General features: G+C 41.5%; 1 protein-coding gene and 1 long non-coding RNA gene across 7 annotated transcripts in view; one reads left to right on the top strand and one right to left on the bottom strand.

The window, feature by feature from the left end:
* Nucleotides 1–8,179, top strand: part of LOC102548249 (uncharacterized) — a 43,684-nt gene extending 35,505 nt beyond the window's left edge. The window contains exons 5-7 of the long non-coding RNA XR_005505188.2: nucleotides 3,590–3,925; nucleotides 5,558–5,603; nucleotides 7,643–8,179. This is a non-coding gene — a long non-coding RNA (uncharacterized LOC102548249). The remainder of the gene's footprint in view (nucleotides 1–3,589; nucleotides 3,926–5,557; nucleotides 5,604–7,642) is intronic.
* Nucleotides 7,937–24,160, bottom strand: part of Pde4b (phosphodiesterase 4B) — a 569,312-nt gene continuing 553,088 nt past the window's right edge. For 2 of the 6 annotated variants that reach the window (XM_039109272.2, XM_039109274.2), the window contains 8 exons: nucleotides 19,314–19,492; nucleotides 17,672–17,770; nucleotides 17,371–17,535; nucleotides 15,508–15,607; nucleotides 13,597–13,751; nucleotides 13,383–13,505; nucleotides 12,534–12,716; nucleotides 7,953–10,232 (listed from right to left, as the gene is read on the bottom strand). In XM_039109272.2, coding sequence (XP_038965200.1) covers nucleotides 9,867–10,232; nucleotides 12,534–12,716; nucleotides 13,383–13,505; nucleotides 13,597–13,751; nucleotides 15,508–15,607; nucleotides 17,371–17,535; nucleotides 17,672–17,770; nucleotides 19,314–19,492 — 1,370 coding nt within the window. In that variant the 3' untranslated portion in view covers nucleotides 7,953–9,866. Of the gene's footprint in view, nucleotides 10,233–12,533; nucleotides 12,717–13,382; nucleotides 13,506–13,596; nucleotides 13,752–15,507; nucleotides 15,608–17,370; nucleotides 17,536–17,671; nucleotides 17,771–19,313; nucleotides 19,493–24,160 lie in introns of those variants that run through there. The other 4 variants (NM_001398935.1, NM_017031.3, XM_063287160.1 and 1 more) reach the window with 4 other exon arrangements.

Genomic DNA, 24,160 nt, shown 5'->3' with positions numbered 1-24,160 from the left:
CTTCCCCATCTCTTTTGATAACTTTTGACTGAAAGTCCATTTTATTGGATATTAGAATGGCAACTTCAGTTTGTTTCTTGGGACCATTTGTCTGGAAAAAATTTTCCCAGCTTTTCAGTCTGAGGTAGTGTTTCTCTTTGTTGTTCATATGTGTTTCCTGTATGCAGCAAAATGCTGGATCCTGTTTTTATATATCCAGTCTGTTAGCCTATGACTTTTTATTAGATAATTGAATCCAGTCATATTAAAGATCAATGATTTTTGGTTTCTGTTATTTTTGTTGTTAGTGGTGATATTATATTTGTGTGGTTTTCTTCTTTTGTTGTTAGATGATTAATTTCTTAGTTTTTCTTGAAATTTTCCTTCTATTATGCTCTGTTAGGATGGATTAAAAGATAATGTTTAAATTTTATTTTGTCATGGAATATTTTGGTTTCTCTATCTATGGTGATAAAGAGTTGTGATGGGTATAGTAGCCTGGGCTGGCATTTTTGTTCTCTTAAGTCCCTTCACCTGTTTGGTTGTGTTTTCCTGTCATTCTTTAAGGGATTTTTTGTATTTCCTCTTTAATGGCTTCTTCTTGTTTACCTATGGTCTCCTAAATTTCTTTAAGCAAACTATTTCTGTCCTCTTTAAAGTATTTTAGGTTGGAATCTTGCTTTTCAGGTGTGGTAGGGCATGCACGGCTTGGTGGTGTGGGAGAACTGAGTGCTGATGTTGCCAAGTAGCATTGTTTTTCTGTTGTTTATGTTCTTGCTCTTACCTTTCACTATCTGGTTATCTAAGGTGTTAACTGGCCTCAGTGTCTCTGACTGGATCCTGTTCCTCCTGTGAGCCTGTGAGCCTGATTGTGACCCCCAGTAGTAAGATGTCTCTGGGTCTGGGAAGGAGTCTGCAGCACCAGCAACGGCCAGGGCCCAGTTATGGGCTGGAAGGAAGATGTCTCTGGCAGGGCTGGGCAGATAGGGCCTGCCTCTGCTGGGGCCTGTGTTAGGCCAGTTATTGTGGTGGGGATGTCTCACCTGTGAGCCTGGTTGTGATGACCTTGGAGTTAAACTGTCTCTGGGTGTAGGAGGGGGTCTGGAGTACCAGCTCTGTCCTGGGCCAGTTTCACCAATATTTCTTTTTAAAGGACAGACTGCATAAGCTATTGGTTGAGAGGTCCATCTCCTGGACCTACAAACCTACTTAGATCTTGATGTATAAGCTCATGAGACTCAGGAAATACACCTCACAAGTCTAGGAAAGCCAAAACTAACAAGATTCACAGGCCTCCAGCCAAAGTTATAGACTCAGTAAACAATAGCCTAGAGAATAGATTCCCCATCTGTTGAGCTGCCTGCAAGTCATGCAGAGAGCTCCAAGCTTGCAGCTTCCTGCTGGCGTGGGCTTTTCTGTGATATAGCTGCCTTTGAATTGTTCATGACCCTATGGCCTATAATCCTGTAAGTCTCCCCAGGAATCTCACAACTTTGTCAAATTGTATATTAGTAGAATTGTTATGGTGGTGGTGGTGGTGGTGGTGGTGGTGGTGGTTGTGTGTGTGTGTGTGTGTGTGTGTGTGTGTGTGTGTATGTGGTATGTCTCCTCTTTGGGAAAAGTCTCACACAATACACCTCCCCCCTCTTCCTTCTTCCCAAACATCCACATTTCTATTAATTCTTTGAGAATTTTACATTCTGTATTGTATTCATACCTCACCCCTCCCCATGGTTCCCTCTGACATCCACTCTCCATTTTTCCAACCTTCCGAAATCCATGCCCTCTTTTTAAAAAAAAATACACATAATCCAATTCTGTTGGCCCTGTATACTCCTTGGTGTGGGGAGCGTGTAGCCACTGACCTGTGGTTAACCTCCCAGAGTCTACATCCACAAAAAAACTCCCTCTGTCCCTTCTAAAATGTCTTTGAAGGTTGGTTTCTCCATCAGTATACCCTAACACTGTCTTCCACCTTTCTAGGCTGATGCCATTGATGTTCAGAGTTCTCTCTGATATTTTTGATTTCCTTCTAACAGTGGTAAGATAATGCCAGTTTTTATTAGAACATGCTTAAATAGTTCTTATATGTTAAATTGCCTCCTCCAGGTATCTCTCCATCCCACTCTCTTCATAGTGCTTTTCCTTCCTCTGCTTAGTAACTCTTACTTGTACTTACCTCTTTATTCTCTGAGAACTCTCTACTGAGCCATCACTTGAGTAAAAATGCTCTCTCATCACCAGAGATCCTTATGGAATTTTCCCTTCCTCTATTGTGCACCCAGGTACACCATTGTGACCAGTTTCCTTCTTAAAATAGCCATCCTTCAGTGAGGGTGCACAACTTTAATCCCAGCACTTGGGAGGCAGAGGTAGGATGATTTCGGTGTTCATGGCCAACCTGGTTTACAGAGTGAGTTCCGGGCTACCCAGTTCCCTCAGACACAAAGTTCTCCTATAAATTTTCCACTACTATGGTTTCTCTCTCCTTTGCAGGTGTATTCCTTTGCATTAAACATTATATTGCACATTACAGAGTACTTCAAAGATTAGTCATCTCCATACCCCTCTTCTCACTATACTTTCTCTCTCTAGGATATCATCCTAAAGTGCTTGGTAGCATTATGAGAAGTGCTACATAAAGGCTCACATGAAGCACAGTAGTGGAATACCCATCTCTTTCTGTAGGAGAGGACATCAGAGAATCTCATAAGACATAAGGGTTGTACCCTGGATTCAAATCAGCATACTTGAATAATGTATTTGTTCACAAAAATGCCAGTAAAATTCATTAGTCGGTCCTATTCCCACCCCCTTCCCCAACCAATTACACACACCTTCATTTGTCTTCATTTGTACAGTCAATAATGTGTGTGTGTGTTTATGTGCATATATATTGTTGCAAATGCATGTAAGATAGAGTCTAGACTGGAATTCTTTGTATTCAGACTGCCATATTGAGTTACCTCATCCACATGACCCACTCCTTGTCACAAATACAGCACCCCCCCCAAAAAAAACCAAATCAACACATGCTTTCCTGCAAATTGGAACTTCCTTGTATTTCTTGTTTCTGAGAAAGACTTTCCCACCTTTCCATAAGTCAAAAAACCTGACATTTATTCTCACGTCTTTTCCTCCTTAACCCATTCCCAAGACTTGCAAATATGGTTTCTACATAACACCACATGCATTCATTTCTCTTTATCCTCACAGCCTCTTCCTGGTCTAAGTGATCATTTTGTTATAGTTTGGTTATGACTTGTAATATCACCTTCCACATTCTTTGTTATCCCCTCCAAATGTGTTTGCATGCTATAATTAGAACAGTCATTCCCAAATGAAAGTGTGGTTATAATACTTCTCTACTTAACAATGTTGATGGAGTCCCACTGTGCTTAAAGAAGAGCGAAAGTCTTATCGTGTGCCAGTGGGTCACACGAGATTTATTGGTGATACCTCATAAAGTAGCATTGTTTACTGCTCTATGCTGAGAGTCACAAAGGGCTTCTTTCTCTTCATCCTGGGAGCTGTGCTGCCTCCCACTACAGGACTTTAGCCATCAGCTGGTTTTTTGTTATAAAATGTTTCTTTTCTCCTTTTCATACAGGTTGACTAAGGTTGCTTTTTCTTCAGAGAACTTGTATCAGAGCCTAAGAACCTACTAACTTTTAAAAATGGCATTAGTATCAGTCTCCTCAAGTACATCAACATCTGATGTTGCTGGAGGAGGCCAGAACAGCACTTCAGGTTCTCAAGAACTACAGTTACTGATGTTTGCGAGCCACCATGTTGGTGTAGAAATTGAGATTATATCCTTAATATGAGCAACAGTTGTGTTAAGCTGCTGGGTGATCTCTCGGGTCCCTTCTCACATAATAGGAAGGCTCCATCTGATCTCCTAGGAGGAGTGCTCTCTGAACATGGCCCCCCAAGTCCTAAAGAGGTAAGTGCTCTCATGTGGTCCTCAACTTTAGCACATCTTGTACTGTCACTGAGTTTTTTGCTTGCACACCTATTTTTCCATGTCTTCCAGTGCACAAGATGTACAAGAGGCGGTATATCTTAGCACAGCACTTGAAGGAATGCTAGAGGCCTGTTTGGAATCAGAAAACTCTACTCCGAAGTGAAAGCCTGAGAAACAAGCTTCCTATCTGAGCTTAGTTCATCACCGCATTCTCTGAATGTCTTTTCCTATTCCGGGCATCTCAATAGCTGGATTTTCTCTTGTCACAGGAGGTTATGAAAACCAGAATACCTTTTCCAAAATCCAGCCTTAAAAAAACAAATATATCACTCTGATTTTTCTTTACCATGTTGTGACACCTGTAAAAACATTCTTTGGTCTACCTTGCTTGAATGTAGGATAGAAGACTCTACTCCAGATAGGAACCTAGACTCAGAGAAGAGGAATTGTGCAGACAGGTTGAAGAAGAACCCTTGCAGATTGGGCTTCTTCTGATCATGTATTATTAACTCATACCACTGGGGAGATGGTGTCAGTTATGACCTTTCATAATGGGCAAGAAAGCTCATTCACATTTCAGACTCTAGACTAAATCTATGTTCATTAATATATTCTATGATAGCTGATGAAGATCCATGAAAATTGGGAGACAAGCTCTTCAATGCTCCTTCCCTGCTCTATTGTATCTTCCATGAAGCTACATACTCAATGGAGGAGGTTATTTTCCTCAGTACAAAGGAGCTAAGGCCTTACCTATGTGGTTACCTCCTGGAGAAGCTGAACGGAGTAAAAAGTAGGATAGCTCCCCTGTTGTATAAGTGATTTCATGTCTACAGATGCATGATTTCCAAGATATGAAAGGGATTTGCCAGTAATTTTTTAAAAATTATAACTAGGGATCTTTGAGAATGAGAGAGAATACATTATAAACTATAACCCTATGAGGGTTTGATAGGCAAACACTACCCTACTTTCCAAAGCCAAGCAGTAGAGATTGCCAAGAATGACATCAGTCATATGACATATTCTGAACAGATTATAAACCTGTAGTTTGAGAGGGATGTAACTAACAGAAGTTTGCAAGCAATATAGCTTCTTCTCTATTAGTTATGTGAATAGATAGCACCAAGGAGTGGGTGCTTTAGATATAACTGCATTTCAGGAAAATATTCCCTAATGTGCTGTTGACCAGGTTGGCCTAGTGATGGTGTACCTGGCTTAACTTATATTTCCCTCAATTCTTTTGCATATAGAGGATTGTTTTAGAGATCATTGCTGATCTGGAAGACAGAAATAACAACAACTCCATTTTTTTGTCCTGTCCTGATCATCATTTTTCAACACAATGTATATGAAAATATTAACGTCATTGTCAAAGATAAGACTCGCAAGTGCTAAGGAGGGTTTGGTATCTGAATTATCAGAATCACTATCCAAAATAATTTTTAGGCTGAAATAAATAACAGGTGGTAGTATGGAGATGTTTTTCTATGTATGTTTTCTTATTTAGCCATGACAATAGGCCATTAACATTGTTACTTGCTGCATGCTTGGAATGTGTCTGGAGCTTTGCTAAAATGGTCTGTCATTCTAAATTATCTTTTGCTATAGATTGAATGGATCCCATTTATGAGCAAGAAAACTGAAAACCTACCAGGTAAGGACCTTTCCTAAGCTCACAAAGTTGGTACAAGATCAAGAATTCATGCCGGATTTTAGATGAAATGTAGCAGGGAAGTTTAAAATTTGCAACAAGTTTCAGAAACTCAGTTGTAGAAGGATGGAGACAGTTTAGTTCATGGGACAAGGTGTGGAAAGTTTTGTTTGTCTTTGTGTCACTTTCTGAATGACCCAGATGAGTCCCCCAAATGAACCAGTCTCAGCCATGAGACAAAGATGAGCATGAGTCACACTAATCCTCAATGAACAAAATATACTCTTGAGTCTAGAACTCTGATCCCAGGATGATTTGATCGAAATTGTCAAGATAAGTCATACGAAAAATGGTTGCAAACACTACAACATAGAAAACATGCTACCCCTCTCCTTACTTGAAAGTAACACTCACTCCTGCACAGTGAACCAGAAATCATTTCTATCGTTTGATTCTCTTGATAATCACATGACAAAGAAATCATTAATTCTTGTTTTACTGATGAGCACACTGAGGCACAAGGCCCTACAGCAGTTCCCAAAGACTTAGGCAAACACTGAGGGTCTGACTCTTATTTTCAGCTTGAATGCAAAATTGGAATAGGACTTATATACTGTGATGGTTAGTTTTACTTGTCAACTTGACACATGCAGAATCACCTGGGAAGAGAGCCTTAATGAAGGATTGTCAAGATCAGGGTGGCCTGTGAGTATGTCTTGATTACATTAAGTGATGTGGAAAGGCCCAGTCTCAGAGTGGGGGTGACCGGTCCTTAGGTTTGGATCCTAAACTATATGAAAAGAGGGAAATGAATTGAATACAGGCATGCATACATGCATTTTCCTTTTGCTCTTGACTGTGGATGCAACTCGATATTTCAAAGTCATGCCATCCTGATTTCCCCTATGGTGAAGACAGTAACTTGGGATTTTGTGCCAATTAAATCCTTTTTCTCCCCCAGCTGTCTTTGTTAGAATGTCTTATCAGCAGGAGACATTGAACTAGGATATATACATGATGGTTCATAGCTGTCTGGAACTCCAGTATCAGAGTACCTGATGCCTGCCCCCTTTTTGCCTCTGTAAGCACCAGATATGCATCTAGAGCACAGACATAAATGCAGACAAAACACCCATACTCATAAAATTTAAATAAAAAAGTTTTAAAACGAGAAGAAATTAAGTGAGAAGTCAGTGGGAAAAATAAAACTAAGACAGGACCAAACTCATTGCTGAAAAAACCTTCACACACAGAACACCATGCTGAGGTCATAGGATTCAGTGACCACTGATGGCTTCAGGCCTGCATGCCTTGGAGACAGGTCACGGCTCTGTCCCTACATTACTGTCACCAGTGGAGAATTAAAAGTCTGATCTGTAGGCCCCTAGGATGAGCCACTTTAGTCAGGGCTCTAGAGGAGAATGGAACCCATCATCATTAAAAACACGTACATTTTCCATGCTAAGGACCCTTCAGTAGAAAAGAGAGCAGGGAGCGTTTTTAGGCATAAAACCTTTGTAACCAATTCTGTTTTGTCACGGTATCAGATGATAATATCTAGTCAGTTCTGGCTAGAACCGAAAGGCAAGCTTTTGATTTTCTAAAGAAATTCAGTAATTTCCTCTTACTGAGGAATTCATCTAGCACAGACTCTTTCCTGCCCACAGGGTACTTACTTCTCTGTGGCTAAGTTAGTAAGAGCTACCCATTGAGCATTTGTCATCTCCTATGCATGCACACACGCACTCAGGATGACTTATTTTAAAATGATGCCTTTAAGACTTGGTAACATTTAAACAGTTCTTTTTAGAATAGCATAACCTACGATACAAGCAAAGGCATAGGCAGATTGCTGTGGTGTCTATGAGGATTTCTATGTGCTCTAAGGGTTGTGGTCTAGGTGACTCTTTTAGACCTCGGATTCCCTGTGTGTCAAATGAATCAACGGGTTTCTCTACATTGAACTAACCGTACTATGATTCTGTGAGTCGCTGTGGTAGGTGACGCAACCCAGCTGACGATGCCTTTTATTTACCTAACAGATTAAACTCTTCAGAATTCTAGAGAGGTAGAAGGAAATGGTTCAAGACGAACAAAGTGGTTTTGTTTGTTAGTCTTCACCACCCTCCTTCCTGTATCAATGAGCTGGGTGAATAATCTGCTGAGAAGAAAATGAAATGTTCTGAGCCATGGGGCTTTTTGCACACAGAGAATATGAAACTTCACTTGTGATGTGGATGAGCAAAGTGGCTTGTCTTCTTGTGAAGTATGGTGAAGAAGAGGAAGAAGAAGAAAAAAAATCCCGCTTAGTATATTAGAATTGACTACAAAATGAATGGAGCTACAACCTAATTTATTCATGCTTTTGTTTATTCAGCTCATATAAAAGTCTCTTAAGAATGCATTTGAGCACAATATATAATAGTAATAATATTATAACATACATTGTGAGAAACTTTTGAAAACAATATAACGTCCACCTGGAACAACGCAGTGTTACAGACGTAGGAACCCATTGGTCATGCACATTTTGTGCCATTTTCTTTAACTAGTTGTCACAATGCTGAACTGAAGCATGACACATATTTTACAAACTGAAACTGACACCAGGAAGAGGCCTAACAAGTGTTATCAGAAGCTTCACATTTGCATAATTTATGACATCAGTTCACATTCTACGATAAAAATTCACATTGTCTTCTTGTTGCCTTTGATGAATTTGAACAGGGCTCCCCTGCTTGTGGGCAGCATGGAGACTAGCTCTGCCAAATCAGTAGTCTGGGGCTACTCAGTATCATCTGTGAGCAAATGTAGTGTTGTTTTATTAGAACCAAAGCCACAATTAGAGCAGAGCCCAGTGACAACCCAATTCATGCATCCAGAGACTTGGATGGAACATGGGTTAAAAAAAAATCAAAACAAAAAACAAAAACAAAACAAAAAACCTGACATCCCAGTGCTCCTAGCCCCTACCAAACTATACAAAATAAAACCTCAGTATAAACCATTTAGTATCTAATATGATAATCCTGTTTGCAAAACCAGCTCATCAAAGGGTTCGGCAGAATTAGGGACTCAGACAAAGAAAGGGCAGACCTTTGGAACAACGGCCATTCCTGTCCTTAACTTCTAATGGGGCTTCATGTCTCCCTTAAGCGTTGTTTGGGATATATAATACACAATACAAAACATTACAAGAAAAGGTTGCAACTCTTAGGCAGAGTTTTCTACACAAATTTAACACCACCATTGGCAGGCAATGTTAGATATATAAATTAATAACTTACAAAACATTACAATATGTACATTATGTAATAAATACATGGTTATAAACAGGAAGAGGGAAGTGTTAGTGCAGGGGGTAGTACGAGACAAAGACGGCAGCATTAAATTGACAATAGTATACTTGGGCGAAGGAGGGGGTGAGAGAGGAGGGATGGCAGGTGGTGTGCAGCTCACAGTGGGGCAGCCACACACATGGCCTTGTATGACTGACCACTCCATAGACTGATGGCAAACATCACGGCTTCTTCCACAGACCTCCTGGTTTGTTGAGCATGAGTTTAAAGCAAAGCAGAGAGAATTCTCAGGGGGAAAACAGTACTCAAAGCAGGCAAACAGTTAAGTTGCAGGGGCCACTACAGAGTCAGATTGGACAAAGAGAAGGAAGTAGCCTGTGGTTAGAACTGCATCTGTCCCCGTTGGTTTGCAAAAGTTAACTGGAGGAAAGCCAAAGATATTGCCCAAGAAAGAAGGGAAACTGCTCTCTTTCATTTTCTTTTTGTTTTTTTTTTTCCCAGAAAGACTCAAAAAAGTTTGTAGAAGGAGGTACTAAACTCTAGATATTCAACAGGCATTTCAAAGACACGAAAACATTTTACAAAAAAGGCACACAGGTTGGCAGACAACAGGATGGGTGAGATTTATAGATGAAGTTGTTAGTGAGTTCAGTCACCTGTCGGGACAGCCCCTCAACACCTATTGCAGAGCAATCTCTCAGCTTTCTGTCCTCTGTTTTCAAGCCATTTAGCTGTGCTGGGAACTGGCTTCTACTACAGCTGCGGGTCTCCGCCAAGCTCGCCGGCAAGGCAAGGCAGCACGGAACTGCTATTTGCTTCACGGCCTTGCATTCTGGCTCCAAACTCAAGTAACTGCAAAGGCCAGGTGGCCTTTGTTTTGTGCAGGCCTTGGCTCTGGTAGGTGGGCCCTACCACTCAGCTGGCATGCTCGTCAAGGATAGAATGTTCACCTCCACACAGAGGGAGATTATGTGTCGATCAGAGACTTGTCTTCTGTGGCAATGTCTATGTCAGTCTCTTCCAGAGAATCCCTGTTCTCTGGATCGATCACACAAAGTGTCTTTGTGCTGCTGAAATAGTTGGGGCCTTCTCCCTCCTTTTCCGGTCCTTCAGAATCCTCTTCTTCAAGGGTCAGTTCGAACTGAAACTTCTCCATAAGGCCTTGGCAGTCCCTGCTCCTCTCGTCCAGTGGTGGAGAGGGGCTCTGGGGAATCATACTCTGGTACCAGTTCCTGTTATCTTCTAGTGTGTCCAAAATGTCTTGAGCATCAGGCTGAACCAGGTCTGCCCAGGTCTCCCACAATGGATGGACAATGTAGTCAATGAAACCAACCTGGAAGAAAAGTAACACATCTGTTACTGCATGGGCCCTAGAAAACTAAGCGCCCTCTCATGGTTTCTATATAAAGGGAGAAGGGGACTGAAGGGGACCAATAGTAAGAGGTTGTTTACTGGATTGCTTGCTATATGGTAGGCCTGGGGCTGTATACAATATGTGCAAACACCTCTTAATCCTGCAAAGTATTGTTGCCTGCTGTTTACAAAGGAAGAAACTGAGAATCATGGAGACCAAACGTGGTACATAGATTTGCTTGGAAGTGGCAGATGTGGGCCTTAGTCTGGCTTTGTCTGGCTCCAAAGCTTCTTTTCATCTCATTGCAGCAGTCTTTCCTTTCACATCTGCCAGCTAGGTCTGGACGTAACTGGGAATAACTTTGTCACTGTTGGATTCTGTGAGTCATTCATTCCCTGAAGGAAGCCCCAAGTCTGAAGTGTTCTGATTCAATATTCTCTCCCTGATAACTATTAAATATGTCACCATGCCAAGATGACAGGAGGTGGCCCTCTACTATTCTGGAGCTTCTCAAGCCTTTGCCATGTAGAGGACTATTTAAAATAATAATAAATTGAAAACAATTGAAACCCTAAACAAACAAATATCCCCAGTGTGGATACCGCTGCTATTGTTTAAGATCCACAGTGCGTGTGCAGCCATTTCCATCAGGAGAAAGAAGGAAAATAAAAACAAGTAAACAGTTCCTCTTGCCTGTGTGCAAGAGCATAAATCAAGGCTGTGGCTCTGTTGTGGCTTACACAGGGGCTATGCATCCTGCAGGAGTTAGCTAAGTGGCCTCAAACTGACCTCCTCACTGTCAGACAAACAGGAAACATTGGGGATTGGGCAGGTAAAGAGAATAGGCACCAATGAATGAGGGAATGGAATTCCCCTGTCAGAATAAGGGTGGGGCCGGAGGGAGAGATGCTGAGTTGGGATCAAAGGGGAGAGGACCTAGGGTCTTTTGGGGACATTATGTTTTATCTTTTCACTCTGCCGGAAACCTTTCTCTATCAGTATTCTGGTATATGGCCAGTCATTTAATATATTCAAATTAAGTAAACAAGAACTTTGGTCATATGTGAGATTTTTGCCCTACCTCACCCCATATGTGTGTGTATGTGCATGTGTGTATGTGCATCTATATGTATGTGTGTCTATGTGTATGTGTGTCTATGTGTATTGGTGTATTGTGTATGTGTGTGTATGTGTGTGTGTGTGTGTGTATGTGTGTGTGTGATGTGTGCCCATGTATGTGCACATATTATGCCTTTTAATGGTTCTGTTCCAACTTAATGAGCAAGACTCATACTAAAGCCAGGGCAGATGTGATCTGCACTAGTTACAGGAATTTGGCTGGATGATTCAGATTACTTGGTTCCTACCCACTCATTTTTTTCTGTTATCTCTTTATATATGGTTTAAAGGATTTTAGAGGCCATTTTCAAAGTGCTTTCCAGGGACTAGAAAAAAAAAAGCCCACAGCAACAGACAAACATGCGTGACATAACACAGCACAGTCATTTAATTTCTTCACTTGATTTGCTTTTAGTAGAAAAAACTAAAGCCTAAACTAAAGCCTTTCATGGAAGATCATTACTAGTTGTTTATTCCCTGGAACCTTGGATGAGAAAACCCCTAATACTAAGAACTCCTAGTTAGAAGCTGTCTTTCCAGATCAAGTATATGATGTTCGGCGGTGGGATGAAGGCAACATGGCAATTGGGGAGACCTGTCCACATGACAGAGAAGACAACTGGGTCACTAAGAGGTTGACAAACAGGACCAAGAGAACAGCTGTTTGCTTGCTGGCTGGCTTGTTTTGCCTCACATTGGGAAGATACTTTAGCCACATTGCAAAAATGGGACTTCTTCATCTTCGGTGATGGTGACATTGTGCTTGACTAAGGAGAGCAACAGATATGCGGAGAGCACAGAGAGCAAGTTGAGCTCTTGGATGAAGAAGGGATGAGGAGAAATCTAGGTAGGCGGATGGAAGTACAGGTGCTCAGGCATCCATCGAATCTAATAAGGTCCCAGGTAACTGAACACTTTGCTTAATGCCCTGCCTGAGAGAATGTGCATGGAGAAAGCAAAGAAATGATACAGATGATGGAATTACATGTATAGTTGCTTCTTTATCATTTCACAGACATTCACATGCATGAAAACACACACACACACACACACACACACACACACACACACACACACACACACGCTAAAAGAAAGGAACTCTCCAGTTCTACTATTGGTAGAGCTCATACAAACATTGAAAAAAAATCTCAGTGTAGATACCTGGGACTTTTCCACAGAAGCTGTGTGTTTATCACACATTGGGCTAATCTCCATTCCCCTCTCCCGTTCTTTGTCTCCCTGTTGGAAAAACTCCTCCATGATGCGATCAGTCCATTGCCGATACAACTCCAAGGACTTGGTAGGGTTGCTCAGGTCTGCACAATGTACCATGTTGCGAAGAACCTGAAATGATCAAGTTTTGGAAAATCCCATAAAATTACACATAAATGCCACCAGAACATCTTCTCCCTCTCATTCCAGTACACTTTGTACCGAGAACATTTTAGTTGAATACAATTAAGATACACCCATCAAAAGAGCAGTATTTCAATGGTCTTCACCAGGTTTGGTTATTTACCATTAGAGCCACAAAAAAGAAAGTGCGTATATTTTCCTAGACTGATGGATTTTTGAGTTTAAAAACTGGAGGAGGTATCAGAAGTCAAAATTTGCTAACATTTCTTTCCTTAGTTTGGAGAGAATGCAAAGTAGTTACTTCTAGATATTTCCATGGGTGGAAGAACAGCTGATGGCAGTTTGTTTAGCAAAATCAGACCTAACAAAGTTGCAGTTGGTAGAATCTGTATTCAAATGTGAGCTTTGAGGACCAATATTCACATATCCCCTACCACAAGTAGACATTGCAACCAAATTTTAGAACTAAGCAAGTCAATGAATACAGTATTTCTTACTTCACAAATGAAACAATAAACTCTATTTTCTTAACTTATTTCAAAAATATGCCCAAAGGTTTAGTAGTAACCTAGGCCATGCAATTAACCAAATTTCTATTTTCTTTTTCTAAATACTGCTTGGTTTTGTTTACTTTGGCTTTGCGTCATCACATACCTGTATCCGGTCAGTATAGTTGTCCAGGAGGAGAACACCGGAGCTCGTCACCTTTTTGGTTTCTACCATCGTTTTAAGGTCAGCCAGGAGGCTCATGTGCTTGGACATATCAGTTGCTAACACCTTGGGTAAAGACAGAATTAAAACTCTTAATCAAGTCAGTCTATAAGAGAAAATGGCAAATGTAGGTAAGGGATGCAGGCTGGCACCTCACCATGTCAATCACCATTTTCCTGAGTGTCTGGCGTTGCTTCTTGGTAAGATTCTGAAAGATGTCGCAATGTTCCTCTTGAAGGAGCTTGAATCCCACAGCGAGGTGATGGTTTTCCAGCACAGATTCGTCATTATACATCAAAGCAAGTTCGGAATCTAATAAAGAAAAATGATGGCCATAAGAATATAATACAATTGTATAATGCAAACACTGGCATTGCTTCAATGTGAAATTTGATCTAGCTCATTTTAAATTATTTCAAGAGCCATCATCCATGGGTCATTATGTCCTAGGGAAGCAGAGCAAAAGATGATTCTCAGAGATCTTACAACACTTTTCTCTTTCATATGAGATGAAGAATTTAACATTAGATAAACCGCGCTTCCTTCTCAGCTTACAATTTCCTTTAAGTCTTCGTGAATTTCGTGTTTTGAAAAGGAATTAAATGAAAACACAGATGCGTTATCAAATGCATTAAGATTTTCACATTATGTTCACTCTCATAAAGCTTCCCAGCCTCTGTCAGTTGTGAGTTTAGATCCTCAAAAAAAGATGATGTGTTGGCATAAAACATTATTTTAACTCAATAATGTAGCTTTTGGAGGTTTGTATAAATATGGCAACTAAGCATGATTTTTTTAAAAATAATGTTGATGTTAGATTTTCCTTTTTTTTCTGGGTTTCTATACCAGAAACTGCAATGGCTGGGCACCCAAACTACAACTTCCACTCTGCTTTATCGACATTTTGTCTGACACAGCTTTGTACCCAGACTCACAAGCAACTGACACAGAATGTGCCAACTGCACACTAGTGCTCTCATAGAGCATAGCTTTCTCTGAAGTAACTTAAGCCCTCTTGTTCTATTAACCCTGTGGCCAAGGGTGCAGATTTACAAACATGGTTTATAAGTCTCAGTACTGTAAGTAGCTACATTTCCCTTGAGAAACACACTATCAGCATGCAAAATTGACTAAACTAAGCCATGCAAGGAGGCAGGGACCTAAAGTTTATGTCGTTGATGTTTCTAAAATACAAGAACAAGATACCAAAACTGAAAAAGAAAACCAGTGTTCCCCAAGATTAGGATTAGGATCTGCAGATATTTTAAAGATAAAGACTGAACAACTGAAGGCCTCTTCTAGCAGGAAGCTCAGACAGTACTTTTATAAAATTGCCGGTACTAGATGTCAGTCATGATCATAATGAGATAATTAATATTGTCAAAAGAAAATGAACATAGAGATGAGGCATTAACTGAAACAATGAATGAATTCTGTATAGCATGAAAATCAAATATTTCGAGTATGGTAAAGCCCTGGGGATAGCTTCAGATCCTGAGGCTGGTCAAACTACATCCTTCCACGCTTCTCCACAGTCAGCAGTCAAAGCTGTGCAGTTGGATAAAAATGTGTAGGCCTTTAATGACCCTTGCCTTGAACTGTAGGGACTTACTCCAGTGTTCCTTGAGGAGTGTTACTTCTATATGAAGGCTGGCATTCTCAGGCCTAGCATCTCTGCCTATCATCCAGGATAGAGGGGCATGCATTGGTTTACTATGTTCATGTATGTCAGCTTCACAAAAGTCTGAGATTCACTAACAAATACCCAAGCTTTCCTTGTCTTGCCAGGCCGCTCCAAATCTTTTACTCTTTTTCCATAGTGTGTTTTTCCGAACTTTGGAGCTTTGTTTTTATGGCTTGCCCCTGACCCTCTCCAAGTTCTCCATGCACCTCAAACACTGTGTTGACAAGCTGGACACAGTATCCAGGAAAGGCCTGAGCAATTTCCATGGAAGGGAAGGATTACCTCATTATTGTCCTGGTTATTACCCATAATGAAAACATTAGGAGGAAAAGGCTGCAGCGAATCACAGAATAATCTGGAATAACTGTGCAGTGGTGAACTCACTTGTATTGATGAGAAACTGATTGGAGACTCCAGGATGATCAACATCATGGATGGCAGCTGCAAAAATGGCAGCCAGGATTTCCAGGTCTGTGAAGACAGCCTGTGGGTTCAAAGGAGCCCATTAACTCCACATCCAACGTACCTGTCTCACTTTTCAGTTTCATCTCGTTCACATACCACACTTTACTCTTGTTGGGAGGGCACTGTTGATTTTTATGAGAGCTCAGGATATTGATTGAATCAAGCATAAGACTCTTCATCACTATAAAATCTCTGATGTGAGAAGAATGAGGGCCAGAGCTCATCCCATATTGAGTCCATAGGCTGAGGTTTGGGTAAGTCATTAGCGCAATGCTGATGGTGTGTGTGGATGTCTGTAGTTGGTGTCTGGGATTTATGGCAGTATGATGCTTATGGAATGCAGCCTGTGCTTGCAGAGAAGCAAGTCATACTGCTCTGGGAACATGGAACATAGTAGCCTTCATACCCAGGCAGGCTAAGTTAATAGGGGTGGAATGGGCTAAACTCCAGCCTTGGGAGGCAAGTGATAAAATGTTTGCCAAAGTTTATTTTATAGTGAGGTCATAGGCTGTCATATATTTAGTAATTCATCTGCATACCCAGCGCATGTTTACGGCAGGCTAGAGTTGAGAACATTTCTAACAAACAAAGCCTAATGTCATACTGCTTCATTCCTTCGCAGTCATGAAGACCTCCCTCCCTGTCCTCTCCCTCCCCCACATACAATGATTTCAAGCATGTTCTTATTAGGCACACAACGCTACTGGTTCTTAAGCCTCTTGGAAGATATAACTTTTCTGTTCATTCAAATGTTGGCTCACTTTCTACCTCCTCCCCGAAACACCAATCCTATTATATATCAAGCATTCAACACTCCTTTTCTAAGTCTGTTACACTGGTAGTCAATTTAGAGTCAAACAATAGTTATGTATAACACTAGGTGAAGAGTGACCCCTGACTTCATGAGTGTAAAAGCAATACTATTTTTTTTCCTTTAGGAGGATTAAATACCCTCACCTTCATCTCATATTAGCAAGTTTTCTTAGATTGCTTGTCTCAGATCATATAAAAGTCAAGTAAAGAGTTTAGTCTTTCTCCAACTCCCCAACTGGGTCTGCCAAGGTGCCTGGCCAGTCTTATCCAGCAGCAGGCATTTTGAATGTACCTAGTTACTCACTATTGCCATCTGCCCAGTGGTGGCACGGCTGGGCACACTACTAATTATGGTAGCTCATGAGAAATCTTGAACTACAAGGGAAAGAGTCATAGCCATCTCCACAAAGGTTTTAGGGAGCAGTTTTTCTTAGCTTCTACTTATTAACCTGTCTGTTCTTGATTTTCAGTTACTACTTTGAATTTCTAGGAAAACAAGTCTATAGATGTTTATCCCTAACAGAGACTACACAGAACATTTCATATAGCATATACAGTATATCCTCCTCAGGGCCTGGAGTGAGTACATATTGGGCAATTCAGATGATTACATACAGTGTATAGGTACTGTATGACAGACACTAAAGAAGATGCCTTGAGATACAGTGTATCCCTTACTAGGAATATGATGAAAATAAATCATGGGTCTAATTCTTTGTCTGATAATTAAATAACTTTCAGATGGCAAAGATGAAAAAAGGAACATTACACTGGTACTGGAAAATGAGGAAAGCAGACGTGTTACCTATTTCCATAAGCAACCCAAATTGCTGAATGCCATAGCTACCAACGAAGTGGTCCAAGTACCTAGGGTCCTTCTATCGCATCGTTTCTCTAAATGTACTATGCATGTGTGGTACTTTTAAAAATAGGATGGGTGGGTACGCAAAACAGACCATCACTACTCACATCCAGTGCTGGCGTAGAGAGGAGAACGTGCGTTGACTGGGCCACGTCAGCAGCGTGCAGGCTGTTGTGATACGCCACATCAGAATGGTAATGGTCTTCTAAAGTCATCATGTAGGTTACGAAGGTGTCGGAGGAGATTTTAAACGTCTTTAGAAGGTCTCTTTCCTATGTAGAAAAATGGATTAGGGCACGAATAAGTAGAGGTCCAAAACTGGAGAAAAGGTGACAGCAAAAGTCACATGCAGTGTAAAATATAAAGAGCTCTGCTCCCAGATAACGGTGTTTGCTCCGTGTCTCTCACCTGGAAAATGGCGTACATGATGCATGTGAGGGGCCGATTATGGGAGTACCCAGCCACGTTGAAGATGTTAAGGCCCCATTTGTTCAGGTCTTCCAGCTCCTGCAAGTCAAAATGAGAGAAACTTTAAGAATAATATTTTTTAATGTTGTAAAATAAAATATTTTATGAGATTTTATTTGGGAGGAATTAGCTGCCGAGTCTTTCATGCATTTGTTTATAGAGTCCTGGTTGTGTAAGAATCCTAGAATGGGGACTGGCTGGACATCCTCTTCGTGATAACTATGGGTGTCTGCACATTCTTTTGTTACGTAACAAGCCAAGTATGTTTGCATTTATAACTTGAGTGGCTGGCCTATACGTGACAAACCTCCATCTTCATCTGATGCTGCTTTCAAAGGCAGCTCAAGTGAGCACAGGCTTCTGGTCCTGTTCCCCCTGTCTCTCCTTTGCTACTCATTGGCCCATTAGCGACAGCCTTTGCTCATTATCCCTGAAGTCAAATCAGAGTGACTGGGCTGCCAGAGGAGTGAATCGAACTCAACCCTAACTCAGTATAGCGGGTCTCGACTGCTTGGTGTGGGTAATAGCTTAAAGTCGATGGACCACCCACAGACACGGAAGGGACATCATTCAGACCTTTGCTGTGGTGGTATTCCAAAAATTATCTGCTGAGGGGAGCAACTTATTTCAATTTGAAACACTGGCCTGAGGCTTGGCTCAGTGTTTCATCAACTTTTCTCTGGTGGTAGTTTACAAAAGGCCTCATGGAAGAAGTTTTGCTCCAAGGAAGCTCACTTCATCCTTTCATCGGGCTGCAAGGAGCTTAGCAGCCAGTGTCTGTGCAGCCTCCTATAGGAGTAATGAACCTTTTCAGTGCCCTCCTCCACCACTGGGTTGGGGCTTAGTGGTCAGCATTGTCATGGGCTCTTCATGCTATCCCTAGCCCTGCCAGTCAGGGCAGACTTTCTCCCTTTGTCCTCTGGGGTGACGCAGCCCAGCCTGCCAGTTTTCTGTGTCCTCCCCAGCAGAATGTTCTATCCACAAGGAACTCTGCATTCCTGAGAACTGAGCCTATATTCAGGACAAAGGAACAGCCTTTTGGTATAGAAGGGCTTTGGTCAGGTGCTCCATCTGTGAACAAAGAGGCTACATCCGCTTCTACATCATAAAACTCAGTGACAAAGCATATGTGATTCTCATTTTCTAAATGATGGATGGTGTGTGCGTGTGTGTGTGTGTGTGTGTGTGTGTGTGTGTCTGCATGTATGTGTGTGCATGTGTGAGAGCTTGCATGTGTATGTGCATTTGTGTGAGTGTGTGCATGTATGTGAATGTATGGGTGCGTGTGTGTGAGTGTGTGTATGTGTGAGAGTCTGTATGTGCATGTATGTGTGTGTGAGAGAGAGTGTGCATATGTGTGAGTGTGTGCATGTGTGTTAGTGTGTGTATATGTGTGAGTGTGTGCATGTGTGTATATGTGTGAGAGTCTGTATGTGCATGTGTGAGTGTGTGCATGTGTGTGAGTGTGTGCATGTGTGTGAGTGTGTGTGCATGTGTGTGAGTGTGTGTGCATGTGTGTGAGTGTGTGTGCATGTGTGTAAGTGTGCAAGTGTGCATGCACATGTGCCCAGCTCGTTCTCACCTTGGCTAGATGATCCTCATTTTCCGTGTTGACTCCAAAGCGTGAGATGCTTGTGTTGTTCAGGCTTGAGCTGTGCATCAGTTTCTTCACTCCACTTATCTGGGTCATGAGCTGCTGCTTCTTCTTCTTCTCCCTGTCCTTCTGGGTGGGAGATGGGATTTCCACATCGTTCTGCTTGTCTGCAACAGAACAGTGAACATGCTTTTGAGCACACGTGTGCCAGTGTGCATACAGCAGTATTCAGAACAACCTGAACCCTGTGTAATGGGGCTTAAATTTCACAAAGAACTTTTGTAGCATGACCTCGTTGGGTCTGCAGATGGGCCTGTGAAGCAGGTGGGAGACATAGGGGTTGTTCCAAGTTACAGCCAAAGCAAACTGAGTGGCAGAGATAAGACCCAAACCCCATCTTCTGTCTTCAGTGTAACCCGGAATTACAATCATATTTTCAAAGTGGAGTATCAATATTTGTATAGAAAATTTTTGTTAAAGTGAGTGACATATTTTTGCATTTAAAATGTGTATTAGTGGACACAGTGAGGTAGTCCCTGCACTGGGGAGGCAGAGGCAGGAGGACAAGGGACAGACCCGCTTAATGAATTTGAGGCTAGTCTAGGCTACGTGGAACTCATCTTAAAACAAATGGGAACAAAAAGTTCATTGTAAAAGACAGGCCAGTTTAACAAAAGCAAACTATGCTATGCTCATTTTATTATATTTCATATTCCTTTTTATGTGAAAACATCATATGAATTCAATTAGGCTTGGTTTAAATAAGAATATATATGCTAGAAAAATAAATGGCTTCATAACCTTCAAATAATTATTTTAAAGCTTTGGTTCATTACCATTTGAGGTTTGCGGGGAAGATTGTAATTTGATTTTCTTCATGTTTTCTGCCTATTAATTTTTCTACCAAATAATAAGGCCTCTTATCCATAATAGGCATTTTAGTTCCTAATATGTTTATGGTTATTAACTGTTGATAATCTCAGTTAGTTTTCCTCTAGATTTCCAAGGTAACAGCAGAGCTAGCGTCAGTATATGAATACCTAGATGCATGCAAAATCTTTCCTGTATATTCCTACTACCTACTAACTATCAGAAACTGTATTTCCCTTTGCAGGGAATTCTGAGTGCTTGTGACGGAGTATTGCCTCTGTCTTGCTACAGGGACACCTGTGGGGGCACAAAAGTCATGACGGGTTTTATTGCTGACCCAATCCTTCCTTGGACTAAGTGACACCACGGCTGAAAGAGTTAATGCGGCTCTCAGAAGTACCCACGTTTATCTGTGCTTGTCACAGTGAAAATCAGCACAGCAACAACGCCCCCATTTGAGAATGGCCCGCTTCCGGATGACATGCTAGGACAGGGCTGATTTGCTTTCAGACTCCTGCAGATGATGGCATACTCATGTGTCCTCCTCGGGGACATCTGACTGCTAACAAGCCCTGGAGACATTCCGTCAAAGCAAAGCACGTACAGCAAGACAGGGTTGGCTCCATGCCTAACCTTCACCTGGCTGTTGGGGCAGCTTAGCATTTTTCATACCAGCGTTCCTGAAAGGCCTCTAGGAGCTCACAAGTCTTTAACTTTTGATTACAGAATTTTAGTCACTTCAATTAATTTAGGGGTTTTGAATGTATTTGGTGTCAAATGGCCCTGAAAAAAAACCCATAAATGTATGAGCCACACCCAAATCTATCAATCTATCTATCTATCTATCTATCTATCTATCTATCTATCTATCTATCTATCTATCTATCTAAATTGTCCCTGCTGTCTGTGATCTAGATTTGGGAACAAATAACAACCCCACACTCATTTCTCAGATGAAGTCATCAATTTGCCCAAACTCAAAGGACAACTTAGTTAACAGGATATTTATCCTGCAATTGCTTTGTACATAGTGACTTAATAGCCCAGAGCCCAGGCCTCAGGGTTCCTGTTAAAAATCTTTTTCCAGTCTCTGGTGTGGACAGTATATGTCATTTTAACTTTGAAATTCCCCTTCTTTCTGTCACTTCGTGGCTCATAGCTACCACTTTCTGCTAGAATGAAAGCCCTTGCTTTTCCAACTACCGTTCTTCATATTTGGTTTAAAAGGTTGTTGGGTTCCCCAGTGCTTCTGCAGTTTTAAGCATCTCTGGTAGGACTGGCAGCTTTTCTGGTTTGGGTTAATTAGAGGTTCCCTGCACCAGTGAGTAACTGAGCAGAACAACTGCTGTGCCTGGAACATGGCAATGAAGAAGGGCATTATACACCAGGGTACCGGCGACATTCATGGGTGTTCCCCTACGCAATCTCTGGAACAAACACTAGGCTTCCCTGGTAAGCAATTAGCCAGATTCCTAGGGAAACAACCTGAATCAGAGACTCAAAAAAAAAAAAAAAAGCAGAAAACAAAAAGCATAAAAAACAAAAAACCCAAAAAACAAAAAACCAAAGGAAAAAAAAAACCCTCAGTGGATTAGACACTGTGGGCTACTTCAAAGCAAGTAGGTAAGCAATCAAAACAAACAAACAAACAAAAAAAAAAAACCACACACACACACATGAGAATGAGAGCTGGTCTTATCAGACACCGTTAGTGGCACAATTTGATGGATTTTGCTTGCTAGAACCTGTGATTGTGACAATTCTAAATGTCTTTCCTTCAAACTTTAAAATTTCTAGCTTTCGAGGCAGGATGTTGACTACATTAAAATTTTTTTTCTTTACCTGTAAAATACTGACTAGCTTTTAATATAACATGCAAAGAACTTTGTTTTATATTTGTGGTCTGCACCGACGCCCTTTTTACTTCTGAGATTAGCTACTCCAAATTCCACTTTTCCCAGCAGGGTGAAATCCACTATTAAATAGCACCATTAGTACATGCCTAGATTGGTCCATGACTTAGAGCCTGGCTCTCTGCATTCCACCTAAACACTGTCTTTTCAGATGGGAAAGCCCACAAGTTTCACAGATGAGTCGGTTAGGAGATACCCTTTCTTTCTCTTGGGCAGGTTTTAACACTCCCCTGCTCTTGCTGAGATGCTGATTTTAAGTATAATGTCAACTGAGATTGTCATCTCTGTGTGTTCTGCAATGACTGTTATTTTCAGAACAAAGCCTTTTATATACCAAGAAATTGTTAACCCTTCATTTTTAGTTCCAACCATCCTGATTTCTACAGAAAGAAATTCTAAACTAGCATCCACATCACACTCCTAAAGGGGATTCCGCTCCTTGTGCTCTTATGAATTTCGATAAAGGATGGTATCTGGTGTTTATTTCTAAAAGCCTAAAGAGTTAATAATTCTGGCTCCGAAAAATATTAGTCAAGTGACTTTAGATTGGTTATTCATCCTTCTCTACTTCACTTCTGTTTCCTGTATAATGGGGAAATTGTGTCACGAGGCCCTTAAAGACCACTGCAGTTATGACAGTTTATGGGGAGGCCTTGAGGTCCTCCAGGGACACCCACTTCTTCCTAAGACAGAGCTAAGAGTTCCCTGCTCTGCACCTGTAGTTCAAGCTTTGATTGTCCAAATTGCAAGTCTGGTGCTTATTTCAGAGGGGTCACGTGTGTCTCAGGGAAGCTGCTGAGCAACTGTGCCTGTGACAGACTCACAGAAAGAGCTGAAGGGCTGCAATTCTCCTGGGGTTCCCATATTTCAGGTGAGGAACCTGGTGCCTCCTATGTGTCTTGATCTTTTTTTCTGTGTTTAAGAACCTTCTGTTTCTTGGCCTGCTTTTGTTTGCCAAGTACACTTTCAAGGGCATACACACACACACACACACACACACACACACACACACACACACACACACCACCCTTCTAATACTGATACTGAGGGAAGTTAGCACTGAGTTCGCTCCTGTTGTCAGTTCCTGTCAAGTGTCCTGAAAACACTTCCCAGCTTATGAAAAATAATTAAATGCTTCATGAACCAAGGTATGAATCTGAGCGTGAGGAGGATTTCTGTGTCGAGAGATAATGGGGAAAGCCAAGAGAAGAAAAGGATTAGTGATTGTGGCTTCCCTTTGTTTCTATTCCAGCCAACAGTGGAAAACTAGTATCTGTGAAAATTCCTCTCCTTTGTTCTCTGGGAAACATTGTTGCAACTGAGCTGGGAACAGCAGATGCTGAACAACACCCACACAGGGCAGGACCCAGGAGGATGGTCTCTGCATGCTAATCTGCAGTTTGTGGGTCTGCTGAATGACCAAGGGCTGCACAGCACCGCTGTACTGACCACTGCTGCATGGGCCGTTACTGAGAAATCTGGTTGATACCCTGTTAGGAGAAACTGCTTTGGAGGGAAAGATATAGAACCAATTTTTAAAACAGAGCTGCAGGCAGACTGTGCTCCATAAGACACCATGGCAAATGCTCATTTACTAAGGGGCTGTGCCAAAAACAAAGCTGTGATGTTCAGCTGTAAGAACGGGTCACCTCCTTGGGGAAAAAAATGGAGCTGCAGAAGCACGGATAGTTCAAAGGGAGAAGAATCCAAATGTCAGGGCTTCCCATGACATTTTGAGGTCCATATACGCTGATTCTGCAGGCCTCTTTAAAACAGGCAGAGTAGGCTCATGATACAAAAGTTCCCTTTAAGAAAATTTAAGAAATTCCTGAGAGTCAAACAAGACCCTGAGAATCATTGAGGATCACCCCTGCAATCCTATGGCCAGTACTCTGTATTAAGTAGTGTCCACATAATTGCAGAGAGCAGTCAAAACTCAGAATGAGAAGACAATGGTACTGCTTAGATAGGGCCTCTCAGACACGAACCCTACCCCTGCAGTACACATGCATTCATCCTTAAGAAATAACCCTGCCAAGCAACAGTCAAATC

Source organism: Rattus norvegicus, chromosome 5 (assembly GCF_036323735.1).
Source record: "Rattus norvegicus strain BN/NHsdMcwi chromosome 5, GRCr8, whole genome shotgun sequence".
In the NCBI taxonomy this organism is placed as follows: domain Eukaryota; kingdom Metazoa; phylum Chordata; class Mammalia; order Rodentia; family Muridae; genus Rattus; species Rattus norvegicus.
Note: the sequence above shows the minus strand (reverse complement) of the source record. Positions and strands in the feature narration are given on the sequence as shown.